The following is a 26,394-nucleotide window of genomic DNA, read 5'->3' as shown; positions in this document are numbered from 1 at the left end:
CGACGTAAAGATTTGAAAACATGTTCCAAATCTAAAGTCCGTCAGATTTTCGACCGAAAAAGTCCGCTGTGGGTCCGATGAAGCCCACACACGGTCGAATTGTCTGCCGCACTTAGTCTGTCTGACCAGTCCGGTCGAGAAGTCCGCTCGTGTGTACGCGCCATTATTGTAAAACAAACCTTAATGCCTAAGCGCAATTTTGCAACTTTGACAATGTGTCATTAAAACCGTACATATCACCACATCTACTTTGTGCATCCAAGTGAATTATTCACGTTTTTTTTTGTTTTTGTTTTTTTTTCCAGGAGAAATTGGGCTTTTTTTTTGTTAGTAAATGTTAATTGGATATCTCCCTGGATTTTTTATCAAAGGAAAACTGGCCCAAAATAGTTTAAAAAAATAGTGTTTTTAATTTAGCTGTATATTTCTTGTTACTACCATAACCTACCACCAAAGAACAGCGCTAATTAAATTCTCCTGCTCCTGGCGGTCGCAGCGATACCACATATGTGTGTGTTAGTTGTTTGTACCCGTAGTACAGCCCAGACACATGGGATTGCACTCTGCACCCTTTTCTCCCCCATCTCCAAACATACTCACCAAATAATGGACACAACACTCAAATATCGGCATAAATTGGCCGCGGCACCTTTATTGGTTTACAAATAAAGTCATCACCTTTCATAACCATATCACAATTCTAACCCTAATCAAATTATCATTCTCAAAATTGCTTAACCTTGATGACTCAAGCAAATTATATTTCCTCAATTTTATAATAACCAGTCCCCCTTATATGTAAAGTGCACACGACGGGAGGGGGGGAGGGGGGGGGTGGGAATCTCTTCTTTACCAGACCTTCAGCCTCTCAGCAAAACTCCTGGGACAGTGGGCCCTTTATATAATGAACCCCACTGCTTCCAGAGAGTTCCATCCACTCTCATTGGCCCATTCCTACCTGCCCCAGGTGAGCAGAAAGGGCCAAATGTCCCTCGATTACCTGAATAATCTGACCACCCTAATCAGCTAACACCTGGGGGGGAAGACAGAGGCAACGCCATGCAGGTGCGCCCAAATAATTGTGCCCTCCTATTACAATAGTGCACATTTTGCTTTTTTTTTCCTACATAAAGCACACCGACACTGATACTATTAAAAAAAAAAAATTAAAATACTGACCCTGAGCTTGACCCAAACACTAACCCTGGCACTGACCTAGGTCAAACCTCAATCTAGGAATTTTTTTATTTTTTATTATTATAAGCCCCAGAGGATGATGCAGCATCTTTCTTTTTGTCAGAGACCTGAAGTGGTGAGGAACCCCCCCCCCCCCCCAGCTTTCACCCAACCAGCCTGGAACACAGTTCTAGTTATCTGGCACTGTTCATGTGTGATAGTAATAGGACAGACATACTCTGTTCATCATGAGGATTCAGCATTGCACTCAAGAAGCTATGGGCAGCTGCAGTTAAGATATTACAGCATAGAAATACTTGCATAATTGTCTCTTCTGATTTGGCATTAGTAGCAAGGCCAGGACATGTGGCTGAGACCTTCTCTCTCTCCACTTCCTCTTCCCAGGATCTTTTGCCAACAACCTCCCAGAGTCAAGAAGTGAAATACATAATTATACATTACAGTGTGATACTAGCAGCTGACAGTAGGGGGCAGCGGATCCCTACACACATTTTCATGATGTAAATTCCCTGTAGCAGTCATTTGCAGAACAGGCAACCCTGCTTAAGATCTATAACCAATGAGAGGTAGCCTTGGCTGGCTCTATGGAGATGCCCTGTAGTACGGGGTTCTAAATGACAGTTCTTGGCAGGCATGGTGTTGGCGTCATCTTGTAGAGGAGTATTGGTTGGGCATTTGGTGGACGTTTAGGTAGAGACTCACCTCATGCAGTGTGGACTATGTCATGCGCAGGCTCATGCCATGTTGGCGTATCCAGTACGTTGGGCATTGCTGGTGCTCACTATAACAACCACAAGTGCCTGATTGCCTAAACAGGTGCCCTTGCTCACAGGTGGTCTGACTAGGTGGGCACACAGCAGCAAGACTCAGTTCTGGCCTGTCCCTTTAAACAGCGCACCAAACATCACAATGCAGTATGCAATGTAGTACAAAGAGCCAAGGGGGCGTGTCGGTGACCAGCTGGGAGACACAATGGAGACAAGTAGAAGAGAGTGGTCACCCAGTTCAGACACATGGGGTACAATATTTACATCTATCAGCTTTTTGTTATGATTGGAGTTCACTTTAAAAATAAATCTGGATCTCCGTTGAATCTGACAAATCTCTCTCATAGGGGGCGGTTCAGCACGGTGAGGTTGTGCACAGAGAAGTCAACCGGACGGCTCCTCGCCGCGAAGATCATCCCGTACACCGAGGAGACAAAGGAGTCCACACTGCTGGAATACCACATCCTGAAGAAACTCCATCACACCAATGTGGTGCAGCTGCATGGGGCATTCCTAAGTCCACAGGACCTGGCGCTGATCCTGGAGCTCTGCGAGGGCCGCGAGCTGCTCCGCTGTTTGTCCGTGGGGTAGAGAATTTTTTTTATCATCTTCTGTAACCTGGGGGGGGGGGCAGGGGACATAGTTCTTGTTGGGGTCCTAGGATCTGCTTTTGTACCTCTGGAGAAAAAGAGATTTAACCTTCACATACGGAAAGGCTTCTTCACAGAAAATGTGGAATAGACTCCCTCAAGAGCTAGTTCTGGCCAGCTAAGTAGATTGTTTTAATAAAAACCTGGATGCATGTAACAAAGCCTTTCATTGTGTGCCAGGGGTAGTTGGCCCTGAGAATATCTGATTGCCTGAAGGAGCATGCCAGGACTGACCTTAGGGTTGCCACCTTTTCTTCAAGCCAAACCCGGACACTTTGCTCCTTCAGGCAATCAGATATTCTCTGGGGCAACTACCCCTGGCCTTATTGCCTATAAATATTAGTATCCAGTTATATTTTTTGCAATTAGGAATGATGCAGGTGGAGTACAAAGAATACAAAGTCTTACGTGTTTCGGCCACGGCTATTGACTAAGGCTACAGGCCAAAACAAGTAAACCTTTGTATTCTTTGTACTCCACCTGCATCAATAAAATCATCATATTCGGATAAACGGGTTGCCGACTTCCTATCTCTCTTTTCATGCTGTGTTTGGGTTTAACCTCTGCCCGCCCGGCCTGTTGTAAAACGACGGCCTGGGCGGGAGCACTGTTGTTCTGGGAGGACTCCATATGACGCGCCTCTGTCACCCGCCGTGTTCACCGGACAAGGCCAATGACAGATCACTGTACAGGCCTGCTGCCGGTACCATGTGATCGCTGTGACCAATCACAGCAGATCACATGACGGTTGCACACAATGAAAGGCTTTGTTACATGGCTTTCATTGTGTACTATTGTGAAGAGCTCTGTGATTGGTCAGTCATCACATGGTACAGACAGGGCCAATCGCAGCTAATCACAATAGTAAACCCTGCATGAGTAGTTTTTATTCAGAAAAAAATGGTTGCTTATAACTGTGAAATGCACAGTTATAAGCAATCATAATGTGTGTATAAAAAAAAATTCTGATTACCTCCGCATAGTAGCACAGTGCTACCACAGTGTGCTCTGGTCACTGTATGTAAGAAAAAAAAAAACTAATTGTAACAAAGAAAAAATATGTAATAAATAAAATTTAAAAATGTATTTTTTACATATTGTCACCAGTCAGTGTCTCTGATCACCGCCACACCAGTTATATGATGATGCTGTACTGCACTGTTGACAGTATGTAAAAAAAAAAAAAAAATGTAATTGTGAAAAAAAAGTTTTCTTATTTTTTTTTTTTTTATTTCTCCATTTTCCTTAAAATTGCGACAAAAAATTACAACTTCAAAAAAATCTGCCATGCCTCTTACTAAATACCTTGGACTTGCTTCTTTCCAAAAAGGGGTCATTTGGGGGATAGTTGTACTGTCCTGGCATTTTCAGGCCTCAGATACAGTAAATATCCCATAGTTTGTGGACTCTATAACTTTCCTACAGACTAAATAATATACACTGATTTGGGTTATTGTCACTAAAGAAATGTAGCAGAATACATTTTGACCTAAATTTATGAAGAAAGATTATTTATTTGCAAAATTTTATAACAGAAACAAAGAAAAATGTGGAGGTTTTTTTTCCCCAAATCTTTGGTATATTTCTGTTTATTTAGCAAAAAAAAAAAAAAAAACTGCAGTGATTAAATAGCACCAAAAGAAAGTTCTATTTGTTTGAAAAAAAATTATAAAAATGTCATATGGGTACAGTGTTACATCACTGAGTAATTGTCATGCAAAATGTGACAGCGCTGAAAGCTGAAAATTGGGCAGGAAGAGGGTGAAAATGTCCGGTATTGATGTGGTTAAGGAGGATGCCACAGGCCAGTTCTCCGACCACCCACCACCTCAGGGAATCTGTCCAGGCGTTGTGTCTCTCTTCACATGCTCTGAAGGCATATTGGGCATTATCGGGGCAGACTTTAGCAGCAGTTTGTTAATAGGAGCATTATCACCCCTGACAGTCACATTGCACCTCCCCCCCCTTCTCAATTCAACTGCTGCACTCAGGGCTCCTGTCCCTTCTGCCCACCCCTAGTCCTGGCCCTACCCTACGTATCTTCAAAGAACGGTCAGCCCATTTTGATGTCCGGAATCCCATTCTGATGGTACATTATAGGATTTGACCGTGATGAGACCATCTATATCTCTGGTGCGGTGCCCAACCTGCTGCCGGAGAGCCATGTGTGACCCCTGGATGTTGGAAGGGCAGCCCAAAGGTCCCAGCATTAAGTAGTGGATACATTGATTTGTGAAGGGACCTTTATTGGCAGGGACATGTCTCTAGTCCTGGACTGTTTCCTGTGGCATGACTCCAGTCTCCAATCACTTCAAACAGAACAATCTCTGACCGCTCCATTAGAAGAGTCTCTGCCCATTCCACTAGTAGATCCTTCGTCAATGACAGTCGTTTGCAGCAGTACATACACTAAACCTTGTATGTGGCCCTTGGGAGACATCAGGGGCCACACATAAGACCCCCTTTTACCTTGTAAGTTGACAACCATTGATCTGTTCTATCCTACAGGCAGTCATACTCGGAGCTGGAGGTCAGGGACTACCTGTGGCAGATCCTCAGTGCGGTGGAATTCCTCCATGCTAAACAGATTCTACACCTGGATCTGAGGTCAGAGAACACCATCGTGACTGAACACAAACTGCTGAAGATCCTGGACTTTGGCAATGCCCAGTTCTATTCCCCGGATAAAGTCATCAGCCCTCAGAGATACACAGATTATATGGAGACCATGGGTGAGTGGTTGGCCGAGTTTCCAGCTAGAGGTGAAACTACATACAGTGGGGTGCAGAGCACAAGAACCTCTGACCTTCCATAATGATATAAGACATGAGATTCTTATGAGATTCTTAGTTGCCCAATCAAAGCATGTAGTAGTGATTATGTAATGCATGAGTGCAAGTAACACTCATTAGTGAAGAAGTGCCCCGTTGCATTGGTGGTCAGGGAAGAAGGGCCCCCATATATAGGTAGTCAGTGGAGAAGGACCCTATTATGTTGGTGATCAGTGAAGAAAGCCCCCCCCCCCTTTATATATATATATATATATATGTGTGTTCAGCGGAGAAGGGTGCCAATATATTGGTAGTCAGTGGAAAAGAGCCCCATTATATTGGTAGTCAGTGGAAAAGAGCCCCATTATATTGGTAGTATATGGGGCTTTACATTGGTGATCAGTTGAGAAGTTCTCCCTTACAATGGTGATCACTGCCGGTAAATAAGTGCCCCCTTACATTTGTGGCCAGTGGAGAAGAGCCCCCTTAGCTTGATGTTCAGTAGGGAAGACCCCCTTTATATTGGTGGTCATTGGAGAAGATCCCCCCTTTATATCGGTAGTCAGTGCAGTAGGGCCCCCTTACATTGATGATCAGTAGAGAAGTGTCCCCTTACATTGGTGGCCAGTAGAGAAGTGCCCCCTACAATTAGTGGCCAATGGAGAAGGGCCCCCTTTAATTGGTGGCCAATGGAGAAGGGCCCCCTTTAACTGGTGGCAAGTGGAGAAGGGCCCCCTTTAATTGGTGGCCAGTGCAGAAGGGCCCCCTTTCATTGGTGGCCAGTGGAGAAGGGCCCCCTTTCATTGGTGGCCAGTGGAGAAGGGCCCCCTTTTATTGGTGGCCAGTGGAGAAGGGTCCCCTTTCATTGGTGGCCAGTGGAGAAGGGCCCCCCTTTCATTGGTGGCCAGTGAAGAGGGGCCCCCTTTCATTGGTGGCCAGTGGAGAAGGGCCCCCTTACATAGGTAGTTGCAGAAGGGCACCAATATATTGGTAGTCAGTGGAGTTGGGCCCCCATACAATCTTGGTCAGTGGAGAACTGCCCCCTTACATTACTGATATACCCCTGATATTGGTAGTTAGTGGAGAAGGACCCCTTACATTGGTGGTTTGTGGAAAAGTGCCTTCTTATATTTGTGATCAGTGAAGTACTCTCATAGAGTAGACTCCATGCAATGGTGGTAAGTTAAGAACAGCCCCTTACATTAGTGGCATGTGGAGAAGGACCTCATTACATTCGTTTTTAGTGGAGAATGCCCCCCCACATTAGTGATCACTGGACACTGAAGAAGTGCCCCCCTACATTAGTGGCCAGTGGATAAGAACCTACTTACATTGGTGGTCAGTGGGAGAGGTGCCACCTTACAGTATTTTGGTGGTCAGTGGGAAGAATCCCCCTCTTAGATAATAAAAATAAACTAAAGCACAATTGGAATCAATTAAATCGATTCCTCCCAGCGCACATGTATCAATATCTCCAGAACCGCTACTACCGTATAACAAATGAGATAATTACACACATATGCTTGAATTTCCAAAAGGCAAATACAAACATTAGCAGTGCTAATTGATCGACATTCAGATCAACATATAAAAAAAAGTCCTTCTTTGATACTCCATGAGTATGAAAGCTGTGAGCCTGTTCACAATCTGGGTTGAATGGCAAGAGATTGTTGTAATAATCTCAGTTCCCATCACCACACCTTGTGATAAAACCCCCAATGGGTAACAACTCACCAGATCACTAGAAAAGCTGAGCCTTACACCATCATATCTCACGGTCTGTTGAAGGTCAAACTCTTCATCTATATCAACTCGCCACCATGAAAGAAACACTCATGCCCCACACGATCAATCTGTACAGACGTGACTGTGCCTCTCAACCCGGGAACTGCTATGTTTCAATGGAAGGGGTGGTGAGAGACACTCACATAGCGTGATACTGTTATGATAATTTTAATCAATACAACCACCGTTTATCCATTGCACTTACAAGGATAAAAACATTCAAAGGCGTGTAAAATCCTCTAATAACATCAGATTGCGAGCGCAGCTCTCACCACCCTTCCATTGAAACATAGCAGTTCCCGGGTTGAGGGGCACAGTCACGTCTGTACAGATTGATCGTGTGGGGCATGAGTGTCTCTTTCATGGTGGCGAGTTGATATAAATGAAGAATTTGACCTTCAACAGAATGCAAGATAAAGAGATATGATGGTGTATAAGGCCTTGCTTTTCTAGTGATCTGGTGAGTCATTAGCATTGGGGGTTTTATCACAAGGTGTGGTGATGGGAACTGGGATTATTATAACAATCTCTTGCCATTCAACCCAGATTGTGAACAGGCTCACAGCTTTCATACTTATGGAGTGTCAAAGAAGGACTTTTTTTATATGTTGATCTGAATGTCGATCAATTAGCGCTGCTAATGTTTGTATTTGCTTTTTGGAAGTTCAAGCATATGTGTGTAATAAAAATAAACTATTCATATGTGACCGGCTCTGCTAAGTACTGGAAGAAAGAGCTTACCATTGAGCTGACTACGCCTCTGCTCAAGGAACCCCTTCAACCCCTGGTGGAGAAAAACCTGTTGTACAGAGACCTTTGTACAATGTTACAATGTATATCCTGTACAATGTATATCCTGTACAATGTTACAATGTATATCCTGTACAATCTTTTAATGTATATCCTGTACAATGTATATCCTGTACAATCTTATAATGTATATCCCGTAGAGTCTTATAATGTATATCACATACAGTGTTACAATGTATATCCTGTATAATGTTACAATGTATATCCTGTGTGCATTGCTGCGGATTGCTTACAATATATTTGACTTTTCCAGCTCCGGAGGTCCTGGAGGGGCAGGGAGCCATTCCCCCCACCGATATCTGGGCCGTTGGAATTACAGCGTTTATCATGTGAGTATTGTGTTGCAGTTTATAAAAAAAATGTAATTTCATGGCTTGTCACTATGATGTTACAGACGTTCTCTTCTACAGTCATACATGCAACATGGTTAAAGGGTCATGAACATGGAAGGATGCGATGTGTATATATGTGTGCGTGTGCGTGTGTGTGTGTGTGTATATATATATATAATTTTTTTTTTCATCAACCATACTATGTATATTTTCCTAGACTTTTTTTTTGTTTCTAAAGGTTTGTTTGTTTTGTTTTTTTATTTTGTTTCTAAAGGTTTACTGCCACCTAGTGGACATATGTAGTACAGGTGTCATTTAGACCAATGTTTCTCAACTCCAGTCCTCAAGTACCCCCAAACAGGTCATGTTTTCAGGATTTCCCTCAGAAGAAACGGCTGTGATAATTACGAAGGCAGTGAAACTGATCAAATCACCTGTGCAAAATGATGGAAAGCCTGAAAACATGACCTGTTTGGGGGTACTTGAGGACTGGAGTTGAGAAACATTGATTTAGACCAGGGGTCTTCAGTACGAGGGCCACATCATTTATTCTACAAATAAAAAAAAACCTCAGTTTTATAAATCAATGAATACAATTTGAATGAATGAACAATCACTCACCAAGAATTAGGTTCCTACCAGAGTCCCCCTTTAACATTAGAAGCCCCCTCATCATATAAAAGTCCCCCTTTGATATTAGAAGCCCCCTCATCATATCAAAGTCCCCCTTTGATATTAGAAGCCCCCTCATCATATCAGAGTCCCCCTTTGATATTAGAAGCCCCCACATCATATCAGAGTCCCCCTTCAACATCAAAAGCCCCCTCATCATATCATAGTACCCCTTTAATATTAGAAGCCCCCTCATTATATCAGAGTCCCCCCTTTTAACATCAGAAGCCCCCTCATTATATCAGAGTCCCCCTTACATATCAGAGGACCCCCCCCCCCCCTCCCAATCACATCAGGGTCCCTATCAGGAGCACAGAACAACCTATTTAATTCCTCAGTCTGTACCCGGAGTCTGAGGGTACACCACTGACCTCAGCTGTGACCCCGATAAAGTCTTGTAGCGGACCAGATGTTTGGTTTAGTCCAATATTACTAAAGCTGTACAGCTATTGAATTCTAATCTTCTCCACTAAACAATACCCGTTCCTACAATCCCATTATATTTGAGAAAATGTGTTTCCGTTAAGGCCAAGCTTTCAGCAACTTTCCAAGTCTGCACCAGTTTAACATTTCAGAAAGGCTCCAGCTTTTATCATGAATAAGCTGTCCTTCAGCTCCAGTCCGGTGACTTTGCCTAGGCTGAGATGATGTCATCAGTCTGCTGCAGGCAGAAGAAAGTATTTCCGTTGTCTCCACTCCATCCAATGATCAGACTGCAACAGTGTAACTTTGTAGCAAGTCGCAGTGTGAGAGCAGCAGGGGCTGATCTGTGTCAGTCAGTCCAAGAATTTCCAGGCTAGGATTTACATGATTACGTCATCTCTAAGCCGGTGACCCTGGAATGATGTGTTTTTATTTTATTTTAATATTTTTTTTATTGGTTGACTAGTGTCTTTTTTTTTTTTCAACTTAACTACCCGTATTTATCGGCGTATAACACGCACTCCAAGTTTAGGACGGAATTTTAAGGAAAAAAACTTTTAGGAGCGAAGTTTAAGGGAAAAAACTTACATTTAAATGCCCATCAATGCAGCCTCATCAGTGTCATTGAAGCCCTCTCAGTGCAGCCTTGTCAGTGCAGCCTTGTTAGTGCAGCCTTCCCCAGTGTCCATTGCAGCCTTGCCCCAGTGCAGCCCTGCGATCTCCGCTGATTGTTTGTGATCGCGCTGACATACACATCCAAGTGTACAGATTTAAATATGGCGTCGGCGGACTCGGCAGAGCAGAGCGAGCGCCGCCGAGATCGCAGGGACTGGGCGGAGCCGAGATACACATAGCCGAGTGTACTCGACTCTTCTCGGCTCCGCTCACAGTCCCGCCCAGTCCCGCCCTATGATGGACATAACACAGGTCCAATGGCGGGACTGGGGACTGGGCAGTCCCTGCGATCTCGGCGGCGCTCGCTCTGCTCTGCTGAGTCCGCCGGCGCCATATTTAAATCTGTACACTTGGATGTGTATGTCGGCGCGATCGCAAACAATCAGCGGAGATCGGCAGGGATCAGCGTATAACACGCACCCGCGATTTTTCCCTGATTTTAAGGGGAAAAAAGTGCGTGTTATACGCCGATAAATATGGTACATTGCCTTGAAAAAGTATTCATACCCCTTGAAATTGTCCACATTTTGTCATGTTACAACCAAAAACGTAAATGTATTTTATTGGGATTTTATGTGATAGACCAACACAAAGTGGCACATAATTGTGAAGTGGAAGGAAAATGATAAATGGTTTTCAACATTTTTTTTTACAAATAAATATATGAAAAGTGTGGGGGGTACATTTGTATTCAGCCCCCTTTACTCTGATACCCCTAACTAAAATCTAGTGGAACCAATTGCCTTCAGAAGTCACCTAATTAGTAAATAGAGTCCACCTGTGTGTCATTTAATCTCAGTATAAATAAGGCTGTTCTGTGAAGCCCTTAGAGGTTTGTTAGAGAACCTTAGTGAACAAACAGCATCATGAAGGCCAAGGAACACACCAGACAGGTCAGGGATAAAGTTGTGGAGAAGTATAAAGCAGGGTTAGGTTATAAAAAAATCTCCCAAGCTTTGAACATCTCACAGAGCTCTGTTCAATCCATCATCGGAAAATGGAAAGAGTATGGCACAACTGCAAACCTACCAAGACATGGCCGTCCACCTAAACTGACAGGCCGGGCAAGGAGAGCATTCATCAGAGAAGAGCCAAGAGGTCCATGGTAACTCTGGAGGAGCTGCAGAGATCCACAGCTCAGGTGGGAGAATCTGTCCACAGGACAACTATTAGTCGTGTTCTCCACAAATCTGACCTTTATGGAAGAGTGACAAGAAGAAAGACATTGGTGAAAGAAATCATAAGAAGTCCTGTTTGTAGTTTGTGAGAAGCCATGTGGGGGACACAGCAAACATGTGGAAGAAGGTGCTCTGGTCAGATGAGACCAAAATTGAACTTTTTGGCCTAAAAGCAAAACGCTATGTGTGGTGGAAAACTAACACTGCACATCACCCTGAACACACCATCCAACACTGTGAAACATGGTGGTGGCAGCATCATGTGGTGGGGATGTTTTTCTTCAGCAGGGACAGGGAAGCTGGTCAGAGTTGATGGGAAGATGGATGGAGCCAAATACAGGACAATCTTAGAAGACAACCTGTTAAGAGCAAAAGACATGAGACTGGGGTGGAGGTTCACCTTCCAGCAGGACAACGACCCGAAACATCCAGCCAGAGCTACAATGGAATGGTTTAGATCAAAGCATATTCATGTGTTAGAATGGCCCAGTCACAGTCCAGACCTAAATCACATTGAGAATCTGTGGCAAGACTTGAAAATTGCTGTTCACAGATGCTCTCCATCCAATCTGACAGAGCTTGAGATATTCTGCAAAGAAGAATGGGCAAAAATGTCCCTCTCTAGATGTGCAAAGCTGGTAGAGACATCCCCAAAAAGACTTGCAGCTGTAATTGCAGTGAAAGGAGGTTCTACAAAGTATTGACTCCGGGGGGCGCCATACAAATGTACCCCCCACACTTTTCACATATTTATTTGTAAAAAAATGTTGAAAACCATTTATCATTTTCCTTCCACTTCACAATTATGTGTCACTTTGTGTTGGTCTATCACATAAAATCCCAATAAAATACATTTACGTTTTTGGTTGTAACATGACAAAGTGTGGAAAATTTCAAGGGGTATGAATACTTTTTCAAGGCACTGTATATAACTATGATGGCGCCATTCTTTCGGAGGGAAAAGCAGATGACGGCATTGTGGTGGAGATCTCTGGAAGTGTTCTCAATACTGAGCTGCGTAGACATAGTTTCAGCATTAGCAACCTATGAATTGTCAGCTCTTTGGTCTTCTATCAGCCTCTCTCTCTCTCTCTCTTCCAGGTTAAGCGCTGACTATCCTTTCAGTCCTGACTGCGGGCCGGAGCTGGAGAAAGATGTCAAGAAAGGATTGATCAAATTCGGCCACTGCTACGCTGGTCTGTCCGGAGGGGCCGTCCGCTTCCTGCAGAGCACGTTGTGGTCTAATCCTTGGTATGGGACTACAGCCCTCATCATTGTCTCATCATGTACAGCACCATGAAAACTACCACTACTCCCCCCCCCCCCCCCAAAAAAAGGAAGGTTGCCTGACTGTCATACTGATCCTCTGCTTCAGTGCTTTGGCTCACTGATGTGGAAGACGCATGCAGACAGTAATGTTGACTTTTATCATTTGCATAGTTGTGTTCAGTCAGTGGCACTAATGGATGTATTATATATATATATATTTATATAGATAGATAGATAGATAGATAGATAGATAGATAGATAGATAGATAGATAGATAGATAGATAGATAGATAGATAGATAGATAGATACAATAGATAGATAGATAGATAGATAGATAGATAGATAGATAGATAGATAGATAGATAGATAGATAGATAGATAGATAGATAGATAGATAGATAGATAGATAGATCTATATCCTTTATGTGCAGAATGTTATTAGGCTATTACATGTTCTGTTTGAATGTTTTTCATTGATTCGATAAATAATGCATTTGGACACTAGATGGTGCTAAGTATTATGATTCCTTTGATACTTAGCGCCATCTAGTAGCCATAGGTGGTATTTTCCATTTTAAATCAATCATCAAAAAAAACATTTGAACAGCACATGAAATAGCTGAATAATATTTGTTTATTTTTGTTGTTTTTGTTTTGTTTGGTTTTTTTTTGGGGGGGGGGGGGGGGGGCCTGGACGATTGCACTCGCACTTTCACTGGGTGAATTGCTTTAATTTTTTTTTTTAATGCAAACTAAGTATTTGAGGAGAAAAAATCAATGATTCTCTATGGTGATGGTTCACATTTCCACTCCATGAAACCAAACGCCTGAAGCTCAAACAAGTTCTGGAGCTTTTTTTGTCGGTCAAATCGGGCAGATTTGGGCGATTTTGGTGCATTTCTATTCTCATAGAAATTAATGGAAACGCGTCATTCGTGAGATTTTTTTTTGGGGGGGGGGGGGGGTCGCACGTTTTTGCGTTACTTTCTGCTTAAATGAAAAATTTTACAAATAAAATAGTAATAATATATAAATAAATAAATGTAAAAAAAATACACAAATAACTAAAAATCATCATAAATAAATAACAAAAAATAATATGTAATAAAACATTAATAAATAACCTCTAAGCCTAAAAAAAATTAAATTTATTATTATTATTATTATTATTAATGTATTTTTTTGTTTGAGTTTGAGTGTTTATTGTTATTTTATGATTATTATTATTATTATTAATAATGTAATTTTTGTTAGAGTTTGACTGTTTATTGTTATATTATTATTATTATTATTATTATTATTATTAACAATAAACAGTCAAACTCTAACAAAAATTACATTATTAATAATAATAATAATAATCATAAAATAACAATAAACACTCAAACTCGAACAAAAAAATACATTATTAATAATAATAAAATAACAATAAACACCCAAACTCGAACAAAAAATACATTAATAATAATAATAATAATAATAATAATTTATTTTGTGTTAAGGTTAGGGTGTTTAGTTATTTATTATTATTTTATTTTTTTAAGGGGTAAGGGTTCAAGTTAAGGGTTAATTATTTATTTATTGTTACTTAGTATTCATTTATTGAATTTATTTTTATTTATGATTTTTATTTATTTGTGTATATTTTACATTTATTTATTCATTTATTGTTATTCGTATAATAATAAATAAAATAATATTAAATAACCCCAACCCCCAACTCCTAATCCTAACCCTAACCTAAAATGAACTTGAACCCCTTACCCTAACGAAAAAAAATTATAATAAATGAATAATAATAATAATTTATTTTGTGTTAGGGTGTTTAGTTATTTTTATTTTTTTTAAGGGGTAAGGGTTAAAGTTGAGGGTTAATTATTTATTTATTGTTACTTAGTATTAGTTTATTGAATTTATTTATTTTTTATTTATGATTTTTAATTTTTTGTGTATTTATTTTACATTTATTTATTCATTTATTATTATTCAAATAATAATAACTAAAATAATAATAAATAACCCTAACCCCCAACTCCTAATCCATAACCTAAACTGAACTCGAACCCCTTACCCTAACGAAAAAAAAACATTATAATAAATGAATAATAATAATAATAAAAGAAGAAGAAGAAATAAAAGCTAATGGAAAAGCTAAAAATAAAGCTGAAATACCTAGCAACAAATGATTCAATAGATAATAGTTTTCTCTGTTGCTAATAAAAAAAAAAAACGGCAAAGCCCAAAAGTGCTGCATACAAACGTGCAAGTCGCGTAAAAACGCGTGAAAAAAACAGTGCACATGTTTACAGCAGACAGACCCAGTGATGATGTCACTGGGTCTCAAAAGTGCTATTACTCGAAAACAAACAATTTGGTTGAACTATTTTATTGCGAGTCGATCGGGTGAAGATGGGAGAACAAGGGAAGGATAATATGTAGGCACTACCCTTCAGCTTGGAAGTATCAGCACCAGCCTAGAAGTGCTGTACGCACATTCTAAAGGCTGTACCTTTAAGCAAGGTTTTAGCAGACTTTAGCACTGCCTAAACTAAGCATAATGAAATGATCCTGTAATGGGCAGAATTCTTCGCTACTCTCACATTTTAGATACATTTTACGCTTTCTTGGAATTTCATGTATCAATTTATTTGTGAACTATTTTTATTTATTTTTTAAATCTCAGGGGGCGTCCCTCTGCGTCAGACTGCCTGAAAATGCCGTGGCTTCAGGAGGCCGGGACTGGCCACGTTGCAGCAGCAGCCGCCGGTCTACTTCCCCAGCGCCAAACTGAGGAGCTTCCTCCACCGGAGAGCCGCCAAGACAGCAGCAAGTCCAGAGCGCGGGGTCATCGCGGTCCTGACAAAACCAACACCACCCAACGGTCACTGTGTAGGCGATCAGCCATAGGAACCACACCTCTTCCTCCTCGCCGGTTGTCTTGTTTGCCCCCCCCCCGATAAAGTGTACCTGTCACTTCAGGACAGTGATGGCGAACCTTGGCACCCCCCAGATGTTTTGGAACTACATTTCCCGTGATGCTCAGCTACACTGAAGAGTGCATGAGCATCATGGGAAAGGTAGTTCCAGAACATCTAGGAGTGCCAAGGTTCACCATCACTGCTTTAGGCAATGAAGGAAGCCAATATATGAGATGAAGCTTTATCCAGCTTCTTTAACCCGGAGCTGGCAGTGATGTATGTTCCGCTCCATCGCTCCCTACCGGCCCAGCCGATGGGCTGAATACCGGTACTTCGGTACCCACAATGGTCTCCTTCAGGCAGGTGACTGGTTCACTTTAACAGCCGTTCCCCTTGTCCCCGGGCGTTCTAGGCTTGCCACTCAGGTATTTTTAGTACAGTTTTTTGTGTACGTCCAGCGTCGTCTTGTCGTGAGGCATTTTCATCCGCTATTGTAGACGCAGATCAGATTCCCCCCAACTGACAGACTCATTATAGAAAACCGCGTCCGTGAATTTTTTTCCATTAGGATCTCTGGTTAGGATTTTAATCTATAGAACATTAACGCAAGCGCCGTGTGGCTTTTAACGTTTGAAGAGGATGCAGTATGAATAATAGGCTTTGCTAAAGGCTTATAGGATGAGAGACAGACGGGCTTTGGGGGAGGGGGAGCGGGGCAATGAAGTGAATACAGGTATGGGGGGCTGTTCTCTGGAATAGCCAGGACTGGGGACTGTGATATTTTATGCATACAGGTATTTGTATTGCAGCAATTTAATCCATTTCATACTATTCATTTACATCAGTCCCCACCCCCAAGGAGCTTACATTTTACATAAGTTCTGTCCCTCCGAGGAGTTTACACTTTACATCAACATCAGTCCTGGCCCCCAAGAAGCTTACAGTCTACATTAGTCCATGTCCCCACAAAGCTTACAATCTACATCAGTCCATGTCCCAGAGGTACTTACAATCTACATCAGTTCCTGCCTCCAAGGAGCCTACAATCTACATTAGTCCCTGTCCCCCAAAGAGCTCACAATCTACATCATTCCCTTCCCCCAGGCAGCTTACATTCTACTTCAGTTCCTGCCCTCAAGGAGCTTACAATCTACATAATTTCCTGCCCCCAAGGAGCTTACAATCTACATCAGTCCCTGCCCCCAAGGAGCTTACAATCTAAATTAGTCCATGCCCCAAAGGAGCTTACAATGTAAATTAATCTATGCCCCCAAGGAGCTTACAATCTACATAATTTCCTGCCCCCAAGGAGCTTACAATCTACATCAGTCCCTGCCCCCAAGGAGCTTACAATCTAAATTAGTCCATGCCCCCAAGGAGCTTACAATCTAAATTAGTCCATGCCCGAAAGGAGCTTACAATGTAAATTAGTCCATGCCCCCAAGGAGCTTACAATCTAAATTAGTCCATACCCCCAAGGAGCTTACAATCTAAATTAGTCTATGCCCACAAGGAGCTTACCATCTAAATTAGTCCATGCCCCAAGGAGCTTACAATCTAGACGAGTTGCTACCCCAAGATGCTTACAATCTACATTAGTCCATGCCTGAAGGGTGCTTACAATCTACATCAGTCCCTGCCTCTAATGAGCTTACATTCTACATCCATCTTTGCCCCCAAGGAGCTTGCAATCTACATCAGTCCCTGCACACAAGGAGCTTGCAATCTACATCAGTCCCTGCACCCAAGGAGCTTGCAATCTACATCTGTCTCTGACCCCCAAGGAGCTTACAACCAACATCAGTCCCTGCCCCCCCCCCAAGGAACACATAATATATAATAAACATTAGTCAGTCCCTGCCCGACAAAAAGCTTACAATCTACATCAGCCCCTACCCCCAAGGAGCTCACAATCTACATCAGTCCCTGCCTCTAATGAGCTTACATTCTACATCCATCTTTGCCCCCCAAGGAGCTTACAATCTACATCAGTCCCTGCACCCAAGGAGCTTGCAATCTACATCAGTTCCTTCACCCAAGGAGCTTACAATCTACATCAGTCCCTGCCCCCAAGGAGCTTACAATCGACATCAGTCTCTGCCCCCCCAAGGAACACATAATGTATAGTAAACATTAGTCCCTGCCCCCCAAAAAGCATACAATCAACATCAGTCCCTACCCCCAAGGAACTTACAATCTACATCAATCCCTGCCCCCACGAAGCTTGCAATCTAAATTAGTCCATGACCCAAAGAACTTACAATCTAAGTCAGTCCTTGCCCCCAAGAAGCTCACAATCTACATTAGTCCATGCCCCCCAAAGAGCTTACTATCTACATTAGTCCCTGCCCCCAAGGAGCTTACATTCTACTTTAGTGCCTGCCCCCAAGGAGATTACAATCTACATCAGTTTTTGGCCCTCAAGAAACGTATATTGTATAATAAACATTAGTCCCATCCCGCCCCCCCAAGGAGCCTACAATCTACATTCCCTATCTCACATACTAGGGCCAAGTTAGACAGGAGTACAGGAGGAAACCAGAGTACCCGGAGGAAACCACACAAGAACAGGGAGAACATGCAAACTCAATGCAGAAAGTGTCTTGGCCGGGACTTAACATATCATGGAACATAAAGCAAATTTCCCCTTGCCTTGCTGTCCTCAGAGAGCTATATACAGATACTGTATGTGTTCAGATTTTCTTCTGTGCCCTAAAATAGTCATCTTCCCACTAAGGGTTCTTCGTCTTCGGAATGATTCTTTGGATCTCATTATAGGGTAACTAAGTAAGGGGGAGGGGGGGGTGGGGGGCTGACACACATTTAAAGGGACAGTGGTCATGACACTGTAGCCCCCTCCCTCAATACACTTCCATTTGTAGAAATGCTTCCAGACACTTTCTGAAGGCATGTGTTGTTTAGAGATAAAGATTTTAAAGTGAATCCAAATCCAAAGATTAAAAAAAATAATATCTGGCAGCTTAGCATTTACAGTGGCTATAAAAAAGTCTACACACCCCGTTTTTTAAAATGTCAGGTTTCTGTGATGTAAAAAAAATGAGACAAAGATAAATAATTTCAGAACTTTTTCCACCTTTTTAATAATATAAACTGTACAACCCAATTGAAAAACAAACTGAAATCTTTTAGGGAGGGGGGAGTAAAAATAAAAAAAATAAAATAATTATAAAAAAGTAAAATAATGTGGTTGTATAAGTGTGCACACCCTCTTAAAACTGACTAGCTGTGTTCAGAATTAGGCAATCACATTCAAACTCATGTTAAATAGGAGTCAGTACACACCTGCCACCATTTAAAGTGCCTCTGATTAACCCCAAATCAAGTTCAGCTGTTCTAGTAGGTCTTTCCTGACATTTTCTTAGTCGCATCCTACAGCAAAAGCCAAGGTCCGCAGAGAGCTTCCAAAGCATCAGAGGGATCTCCTTGTTAAAAGGTATCAGTCAGGAGAAGGGTACAAAATAATTTCCAAGACATTAGATATACCATGGAACACAGTGAAGACAGTCATCATCAAGTGGAGAAAATATGGCACAACAGTGACATTGCCAAGAACGGTACGTCCCTCCAAAATTGATGAAAAGATGAGAAGAAAACTGGTCAGGGAGGCTGCCAAGAGGCCTACAGCAACATTAAAGGAGCTGCAGGAATATCTGGCATGTTCTGGCTGTGTGGTCCATGTGACAACAATCTCCCGTATTCTTCATATGTCTGGGCTATGGGGTAGAGTGAGAAGACGGAAGCCTTTCCTTAAGAAAAACATCCAAGCTCGGCTAAATTTTGCAAGAACACATCTGAAGTCTCCCAAAAGCATGTGGGGAAATTGTGTTTATGGTCTGATGAAACCAAGGTTGAACTTTTTGGCCATAATTCCAAAAGATATGTTTTGGCGCAAAAAACAACACTGCACATCACCAAAAGAACACCGTACCCACCGTGAAGCATGGTGGTGGCAGCATCCTGCTTTGGGGCTGTTTTTCTTCAGCTGGAACAGGGGGCCTTAGCCAAGGTAGAGCGAATTATGAACAGTTCCGAATACCGGTTAATATTGGCACAAAAACCTTCAGGCTTCTGCTAGAAAGCTGAACATGAAGAGGAACTTCGTCTTTCAGCATGACAACGACCCAAAGCATACATCCAAATCAACAAAGGAATGATTTCACCAGAAGAAGATTCATGTTTTGGAATGGCCCAGCCAGAGCCCAGACCTGAATCCCATTGAAAATCTGTGGGGGTGATCTGAAGAGGGCCATGCACAGGAGATGCAATCTGACAGATTTGGAGTGTTTTTGCAAAGAAGAGCGGGGAAATGTTGCCAAGTCAAGATGTGCCATGCTGATAGACTCATACCCAAAAAGACTGTAATAAAATCAAAAGGTGCTTCAACAAAGTTTTAGTGTAAGGGTGTGCAAACTTATGCTACAATATTATTTTATTTTTTATTTTTACTTCCCTCCACCTAAAAAAAATAATTTTTTTGTTCAATTGAGTTTATAGGTCACATTAAAGGTGGGAAAAGTTCTGAAATGATTTATCTTTGTCTCATTTTTTTTTTACATCACAGAAACCTGAGATTTTAACAGGGGTGTGTAGACTTTTTATATCCGCTGTAGTACAGGAGGTGGCTGCATTCATTTTCTTTGAACTGATAAGAGCCATACATGGCCAACAGCGACACCCATTCATGTGTCTTATCATAACTGTGGCTGAGAAATACAATCATGGTGATGTATGGCCTTGTGTTTTTTTTTTACCTTTTAATTAAATCTGGTAATCCTGCACTCCTCCTACCCCTGGGGGGCGACACTCACTCCTGCACTGTATCAGTGGAAGGAGACAGTTGCCTTCAAAACATGCCTGCCTCTGCTACATCGGGTAATTAGTTTCAAAGCACCACATTATGCATTGACATACCCCCTTTAGACCTCGGTCCATCCGGACTGTATGGTCACCCGCTGAATAGACGCCCGCCACAGACAGGTTCACTCTCCAATAAGACATGGCAGTTAAAGTGTTACTAAACCCACGACAGTAAAATCAGTCTTTATATGCAGTAAAGCGTGCTTGTTATATTCACTGTAGAACCTAAGGGGTTAATCCTCCGCATTGTGTAAAAAGGCCGTTTGATCCTGTCTTCTCTCATCCTCCCCTTCTTTTACTGTCCCCAATCCATCTGCTGATGGTATAGAGCCGTGGGGGCACTCTGCACATACTCAGTTTGATGTGAATTGCTAGAGAGTTGTTTTTTTTTTTCTTGGGAAGGTGCATGTAATCGGCACAGGGCCAATCAGTACTGTCCAAGACAGAGGGTCAGGGGTCCTGCAGCCTCATAGGACAGTCAGAGGAGAATGAAAACTCCTTCTACAAGCTTTAACCAGACACTGATAGAAGTCACAAGACTGCTATATACTGCTGATGAGAAAAGGTGTTTAGCAGTTTATATTTACTAAAATAATTGCATTTCCATGTTCTGTGGGAGACCAGATATAGTGAATGCAGAGTCCTGGGGAGAGCAGATATAGTGAATGCAGGGTCCTGGGGAGACCAGATATAGTGAATGCAGGCTCCTGGGGAGACCAGATATAGTGAATGCAGGGTCCTGGGGAGACCAGATATAGTGAATGCAGGGTCCTGGGGAGACCAGATATAGTGACTGCAGGCTCCTGGGGAGACCAGATATAGTGAATGCAGGGTCCTGGGGAGACCAGATATAGTGATTGCAGGCTCCTTGGCAGACCAGATATAGTGACTGCAGGCTCCTTGGCAGACCAGATATAGTGACTGCAGGCTCCTGGGGAGACCAGATATAGTGAATGCAGGCTCCTGGGGAGACCAGATATAGCGAATGCAGGGTCCTTGGCAGACCAGATATAGTGACTGCAGGCTCCTGGGGAGACCAGATATAGTGAATGCAGGCTCCTGGGGAGACAAGATAAAGTGAATGCAGGCTCCTGGGGAGACCAGATATAGTGAATGCAGGCTCCTGGGGAGACCAGATATAGTGAATGCAGGGTCCTGGGGAGACCAGATATAGTGACTGCAGGGTCCTGGGGAGACCAGATATAGTGAATGCAGGCTCCTGGGGAGACCAGATATAGTGAATGCAGGCTCCTGGGGAGACCAGATATAGTGAATGCAGGCTCCTGGGGAGACCAGATATAGTGAATGCAGGATCCTGGGGAGACCAGATATAGTGGATGCAGGCTCCTGGGGAGACCAGATATAGTGAATGCAGGCTCCTGGGGAGACCAGATATAGTGACTGCAGGCTCCTGGGGAGACCAGATATAGTGAATGCAGGCTCCTGAGGAGACCAGATATAGCGAATGCAGAGTCCTGGGGAGACCAGATATAGCGAATGCAGGGTTTAATGGGTTTAATAACACTTTAGCTTTCCAATAAGACATGGCAGTTAAATCCAAGGAATCTTTACTTCCTAAAATGCACTACATGGGATTTTAAAGTGTAAAGAGACAATAATCTTTTCAGCTTTCGCTGAGGAACCATGAAGAAAGGAGGAGTCTATATACTAGCCCCAACATACAGGGAAGCTGGATTATACCATTAACAGACCTAGAAATAACAAGTTGCAGTTACAGCTAATTTCCACTAGATGTCAGCATCAAGACATTAATACATAGGAAAATCCAATGCAACAGTAATGGATAAATGGTTCCAGAACATAGGGGCTGATGGGATATTTAGTATACACAAGAAAGAACCCCCCTTTCCCCATACCTGTACTCACTTCAAACTAAATTCTGTTTCCCGTGTGGAGTTATACTTATCCTACAGGCAATATTCAACTATAAGATTTATAGAAACAAGTTTTTTTTGTTTTTTTTCTGAGTTTCTTTTTCTGGTGTTTTGATGTAGAACACTAACCTCAATGACCGCATAATGTTTTACTGTGTGCAACGTAAGAAAAAGTCGTCGGAGAATTTAGAAGTACAAAGACGCAATACATACTCTACGTGTTCCATCGAAATCTTTCACTAGTCGATCGCGGCCCGGTGCCCATTCAGTGAGGCTCATCGGCCGCCAGCGTTACATCATCACCATCAGCGTTACAACTCTTCCGATGTGTCAGTCGTAACTCATTCAACACAGATGTGCCGTTCAATCTTTAGTCGCAGGGTAAATCACACTCGCCGCACGCTCTTCATTATACTTAGTATTAAGGGAACATATTTTTAATTCCAGTGAGATTGTATAATTTGCATGTTATTTATACTGACTTTTTTTGTCGTATGATTTTGTTTGATTTTGCAATAAAAAAAAAAAAATAAACGTTGACGAATGATTGTCCTTCGGCCTTTGAATTTTAGCGTGTGTGGTATCAGAATGCAAATTAGACATGCAATTTGTTTAGTTCCGAATTTGTTTTTTAATGAATTTCGACAAATTAGTTCCGAAATGACGAATTTTCGAAAATTCGAATTTCAGAAATTCTAAATTTCGGAAATTCGAAATTCGGAAATTCTAACATTTCGGAAATTCAAAAATTCTAAATTTCGGAAATTCGAAAATCCGAAAATAAGAATGAAAATCTGAATATTCAAAAGAACAAAAATTTGAAAATCTGAAATAACTAACTAATAATAACTTAACTATTACTAACTATTAAATTATAGGTATTGGAATTTCCTTTCAGATTTGGCTGTTAGTGAACCTAACAAATACGAATTTATTCGAAGTTACGAATTATCCGAAATAACGAATGCCGTATCTAAACGAATGGAACGTAACAAATTAAAAATAATATTAAATAACAATAATAATAATAATAAAAACTTTTGATTATTATTATTTATTATTAGCTTGTTCCATTCCATTTGTTTAGATGCGGCATTCGTTATTTCGCATAATTCGTAATTTTAGATAAATTTGTATTCATTGCGTTCACTAACAGCCAAATTTGAAAGGAAATCCCAGTGCCTATAATTTAATAGTTAGTTATTATTTAAAATTTTTCGGATTTCAATTTTTTTGGATTTTACAGATTTTCTTTCTAATCTTCAGATTTTCTAATTTTTGAATTTCCGAACTTTCAGATTTCAGGACTTTCTAATTTTCAGTTTTCGAAAATTTGAAAATTCGGAATTTCGGAAATTCAAAAGATTTGGACATTCGGAAATTTAGAAAACCCAAAAATTCAGAAATTCGAAAATTCTAAATTTTGAAAATTCGAAAATTTCAAAAATTCTAAAATTCAAAATTTCGGATTTCCGAATTTCCGATTTTTTTTTCATTTTCGAATTTCCAAAAAAACAAAAAACGAATTAAACGAAAAATGTTAAAAAATTTTCGGCAGTGCACATGTCTAATGCAAATCACAGCTGCACAAAATAGCACAGATCAGGACATTAAAAAGCTTCTGTTGCACCTACAAAGACTCCTGGGTGCACAGGCTCAGTCAGGACTACGACCACAGCCAGGACAAGGAGGATAGGTTCTCGGAAAAACTCTTTCTAGGTGGCGATAGAGAGGAGCCTCCTACTTGATGGAGAACTCAGCATCCCAACTGGGAAAAGAGCAAAAAGTAAACCAGTTTCTCTCTCCAGCGTACCCCTGTGCAAGAACACACCGCCACTGACACGCTTCAGGGCCACTACCCTTTATCAGAGTCACTTTGATGAAGGGTGGTAGAGTCCACACCAATGCCAACATGTTTCAAGGCCAGTCCCCTTCATCAGAGTAGGTCTAATGAAAGGATGACATGTCAGTATCACTGTGGCTCCGGACCCTTCATTAGAGTGACTCTAATGGAAAGGGACTCCGGTAATGGGTAGTGGCCTTGAAATGCGTCAGTGGCAGTGTGGACTCAGGGCGACTGATAAAGGATAGTAGTTTTGAAATGCATCAGTAGACGTGTGCACTGCCGAAAAATTAGTTAGTTTTTGTTTCATTCATTTTTCTGGGTTTTTTTTTCGTTTTTCGGGTCATTCGTTATGAATGCAATTTGCAAATTCGAAAATTTGTAAAATCCAAAAATAAGAAAGAGAATCCGAATATTCGAAAGAACGAAAATTCTAAATAAAAACGAACAAACTAATAATAACTATCTATTAAATTATAGGTATTGGGTTTTTCTTTCAAATTTGTCTGTAAGGCCCCTTTCACACTGGGGCGGTAGGGGGCGTCGGCGGTAAAACAGCGCTATTTTTAGCGCCGTTTTACTGCGGTATTCGGCCGCTAGCGGTGCGGTTTTAACCCCCCGCTGGCGGCCGAAAAAGGGTTAAAACCCCTTTGTATTGCACGGCTATAGCCGCGGTATTACCGCGGTATAGCCGCGCTGTCCCATTGATTTCAATGGGCAGGAGCGGTTTAGGAGCGGTGAATACACCGCTCCTTCACCGCTCCAAAGATGCGGCTTGCAGGAGATTTTTTCTTCTCCTGCCAGCGCACCGCTTCAGTGTGAAAGCCCTCGGGGCTTTCACACTGAACAAACAGCGGAGGCTGTTTAGGGGCGGTTTGCAGGCGCTATTTTTAGCGCAATAACGCCTGCAAACCGCCCCAGTGTGAAAGGGGCCTTAGTGAACGTAACGAATACGGATTTTTCCGAAGTTCCGAATTACCCGAAATCACGAATGCTGTATCTAAACAAATGTAACGGAAGGAATTAATAATAAATAATAAAATGTTTTTATTTTTATTGTTATTTATTATAAATTTGTTAGGTTCCATTCGTTTAGATGCGGCATTCGTTATTTGAAATGAATTCGAATTTGTTACGTTTACTAACAGACAAATTTGAAAAGAAATAGAAATAACTATAATTCAATAGTTATTGTTTCAGATTTTTGAATTTTCGGATTTTCGAATATTCAAATTTACGAATATTCGGTAAAATTCATTAAACGGGTTTTCGTTAATTCGGATGTTTCTGAATTAGCAAATTTGTCCAAATTCGTGAAAAAGGTCGTTTGGAACTTAACTAACTGCACATGTCTACACATCAGTTACCGCATGGACTTAGGGCTCTGGCCCTTCATTAGAGTGTATCTGGTGGAAAGGCACTCTGATAAAGGGTAGTAGCCCCCCCCGAAACGCATCAATGGTAGTGTGGAGTCAGGACTAAGACCCCCCCCCCCCCCCCAATTAGAGTGACTCTGAAGTGGTCCTGAAATATGTCAGTGGTACTGTGGGCTAAGGGACACAACCTATACAGGGCCTTGAAAAAGTATTCATACCCCTCGAAATTTTCCACATTTTGTCAGGTTACAACCAAAAATGTAAAATGTATTTTATTGGGATTTTATGTGATAGACCAACACAAAGTGGCACATAATTGTGAAGTGGAAGGAAAATGATAAATGGTTTTCCATATTTTTTTACAAATAAATATGTGAAAAGTGTGGGGTACATTTGTATGGCGCCCCCCGGAGTCAATATTTTGTAGAACCTCCTTTCACTGCAATTACAGCTGCAAGTCTTTTTGGGGATGTCTCTACCAGCTTTGCACATCTAGAGAGGGACATTTTTGCCCATTCTTCTTCTTTGCAGAATATCCCAAGCTCTGTCAGATTGGATGGAGAGCGTCTGTGAACAGCAATTTTCAAGTCTTGCCACAGATTCTCAATGTGATTTAGGTCTGGACTGTGACTGGGCCATTCTAACACATGAATATGCTTTGATCTAAACCATTCCATTGTAGATCTGGCTGGATGTTTAGTGTCGTAGTCCTGCTGGAAGGTGAACCTCCGCCCCAGTCTCAAGTCTTTTGCAGACTCTAACAGGTTTTCTTCTAAGATTTCCCTGTATTTGGCTCCATCCATCTTCCCATCAACTCTGACCAGCTTCCCTGTCCCTGCTGAAGAAAAACATCCCCACCACATGATGCTGCCACCACCATGTTTCACAGTGGGGATGGTGTGTTCAGGGTGATGTGCAGTGTTAGTTTTCTGCCACACATAGCGTTTTGCTTTT

At 41.8% G+C, this 26,394-nt stretch overlaps 1 protein-coding gene across 1 annotated transcript in view; it reads left to right on the top strand.

Moving 5' to 3' along the window:
• LOC141145753 (obscurin-like) overlaps positions 1-22,773 on the top strand; it is a 131,030-nt gene extending 108,257 nt beyond the window's left edge. Inside the window, 7 exon segments of the mRNA XM_073632635.1 lie at positions 2,312-2,551; positions 5,123-5,346; positions 8,234-8,309; positions 12,362-12,511; positions 15,214-15,265; positions 15,267-15,419; positions 22,342-22,773. Of these exon segments, the coding sequence (XP_073488736.1) occupies positions 2,312-2,551; positions 5,123-5,346; positions 8,234-8,309; positions 12,362-12,511; positions 15,214-15,265; positions 15,267-15,419; positions 22,342-22,464 (1,018 nt within the window). The 3' untranslated portion in view covers positions 22,465-22,773.
• Positions 22,774-26,394: the final 3,621 nt, after the last annotated feature.

Source organism: Aquarana catesbeiana, linkage group LG05, assembly GCF_042186555.1.
Source record: "Aquarana catesbeiana isolate 2022-GZ linkage group LG05, ASM4218655v1, whole genome shotgun sequence".
Classification (NCBI taxonomy): Eukaryota; Metazoa; Chordata; class Amphibia; order Anura; family Ranidae; genus Aquarana; species Aquarana catesbeiana.
Note: the sequence above shows the minus strand (reverse complement) of the source record. Positions and strands in the feature narration are given on the sequence as shown.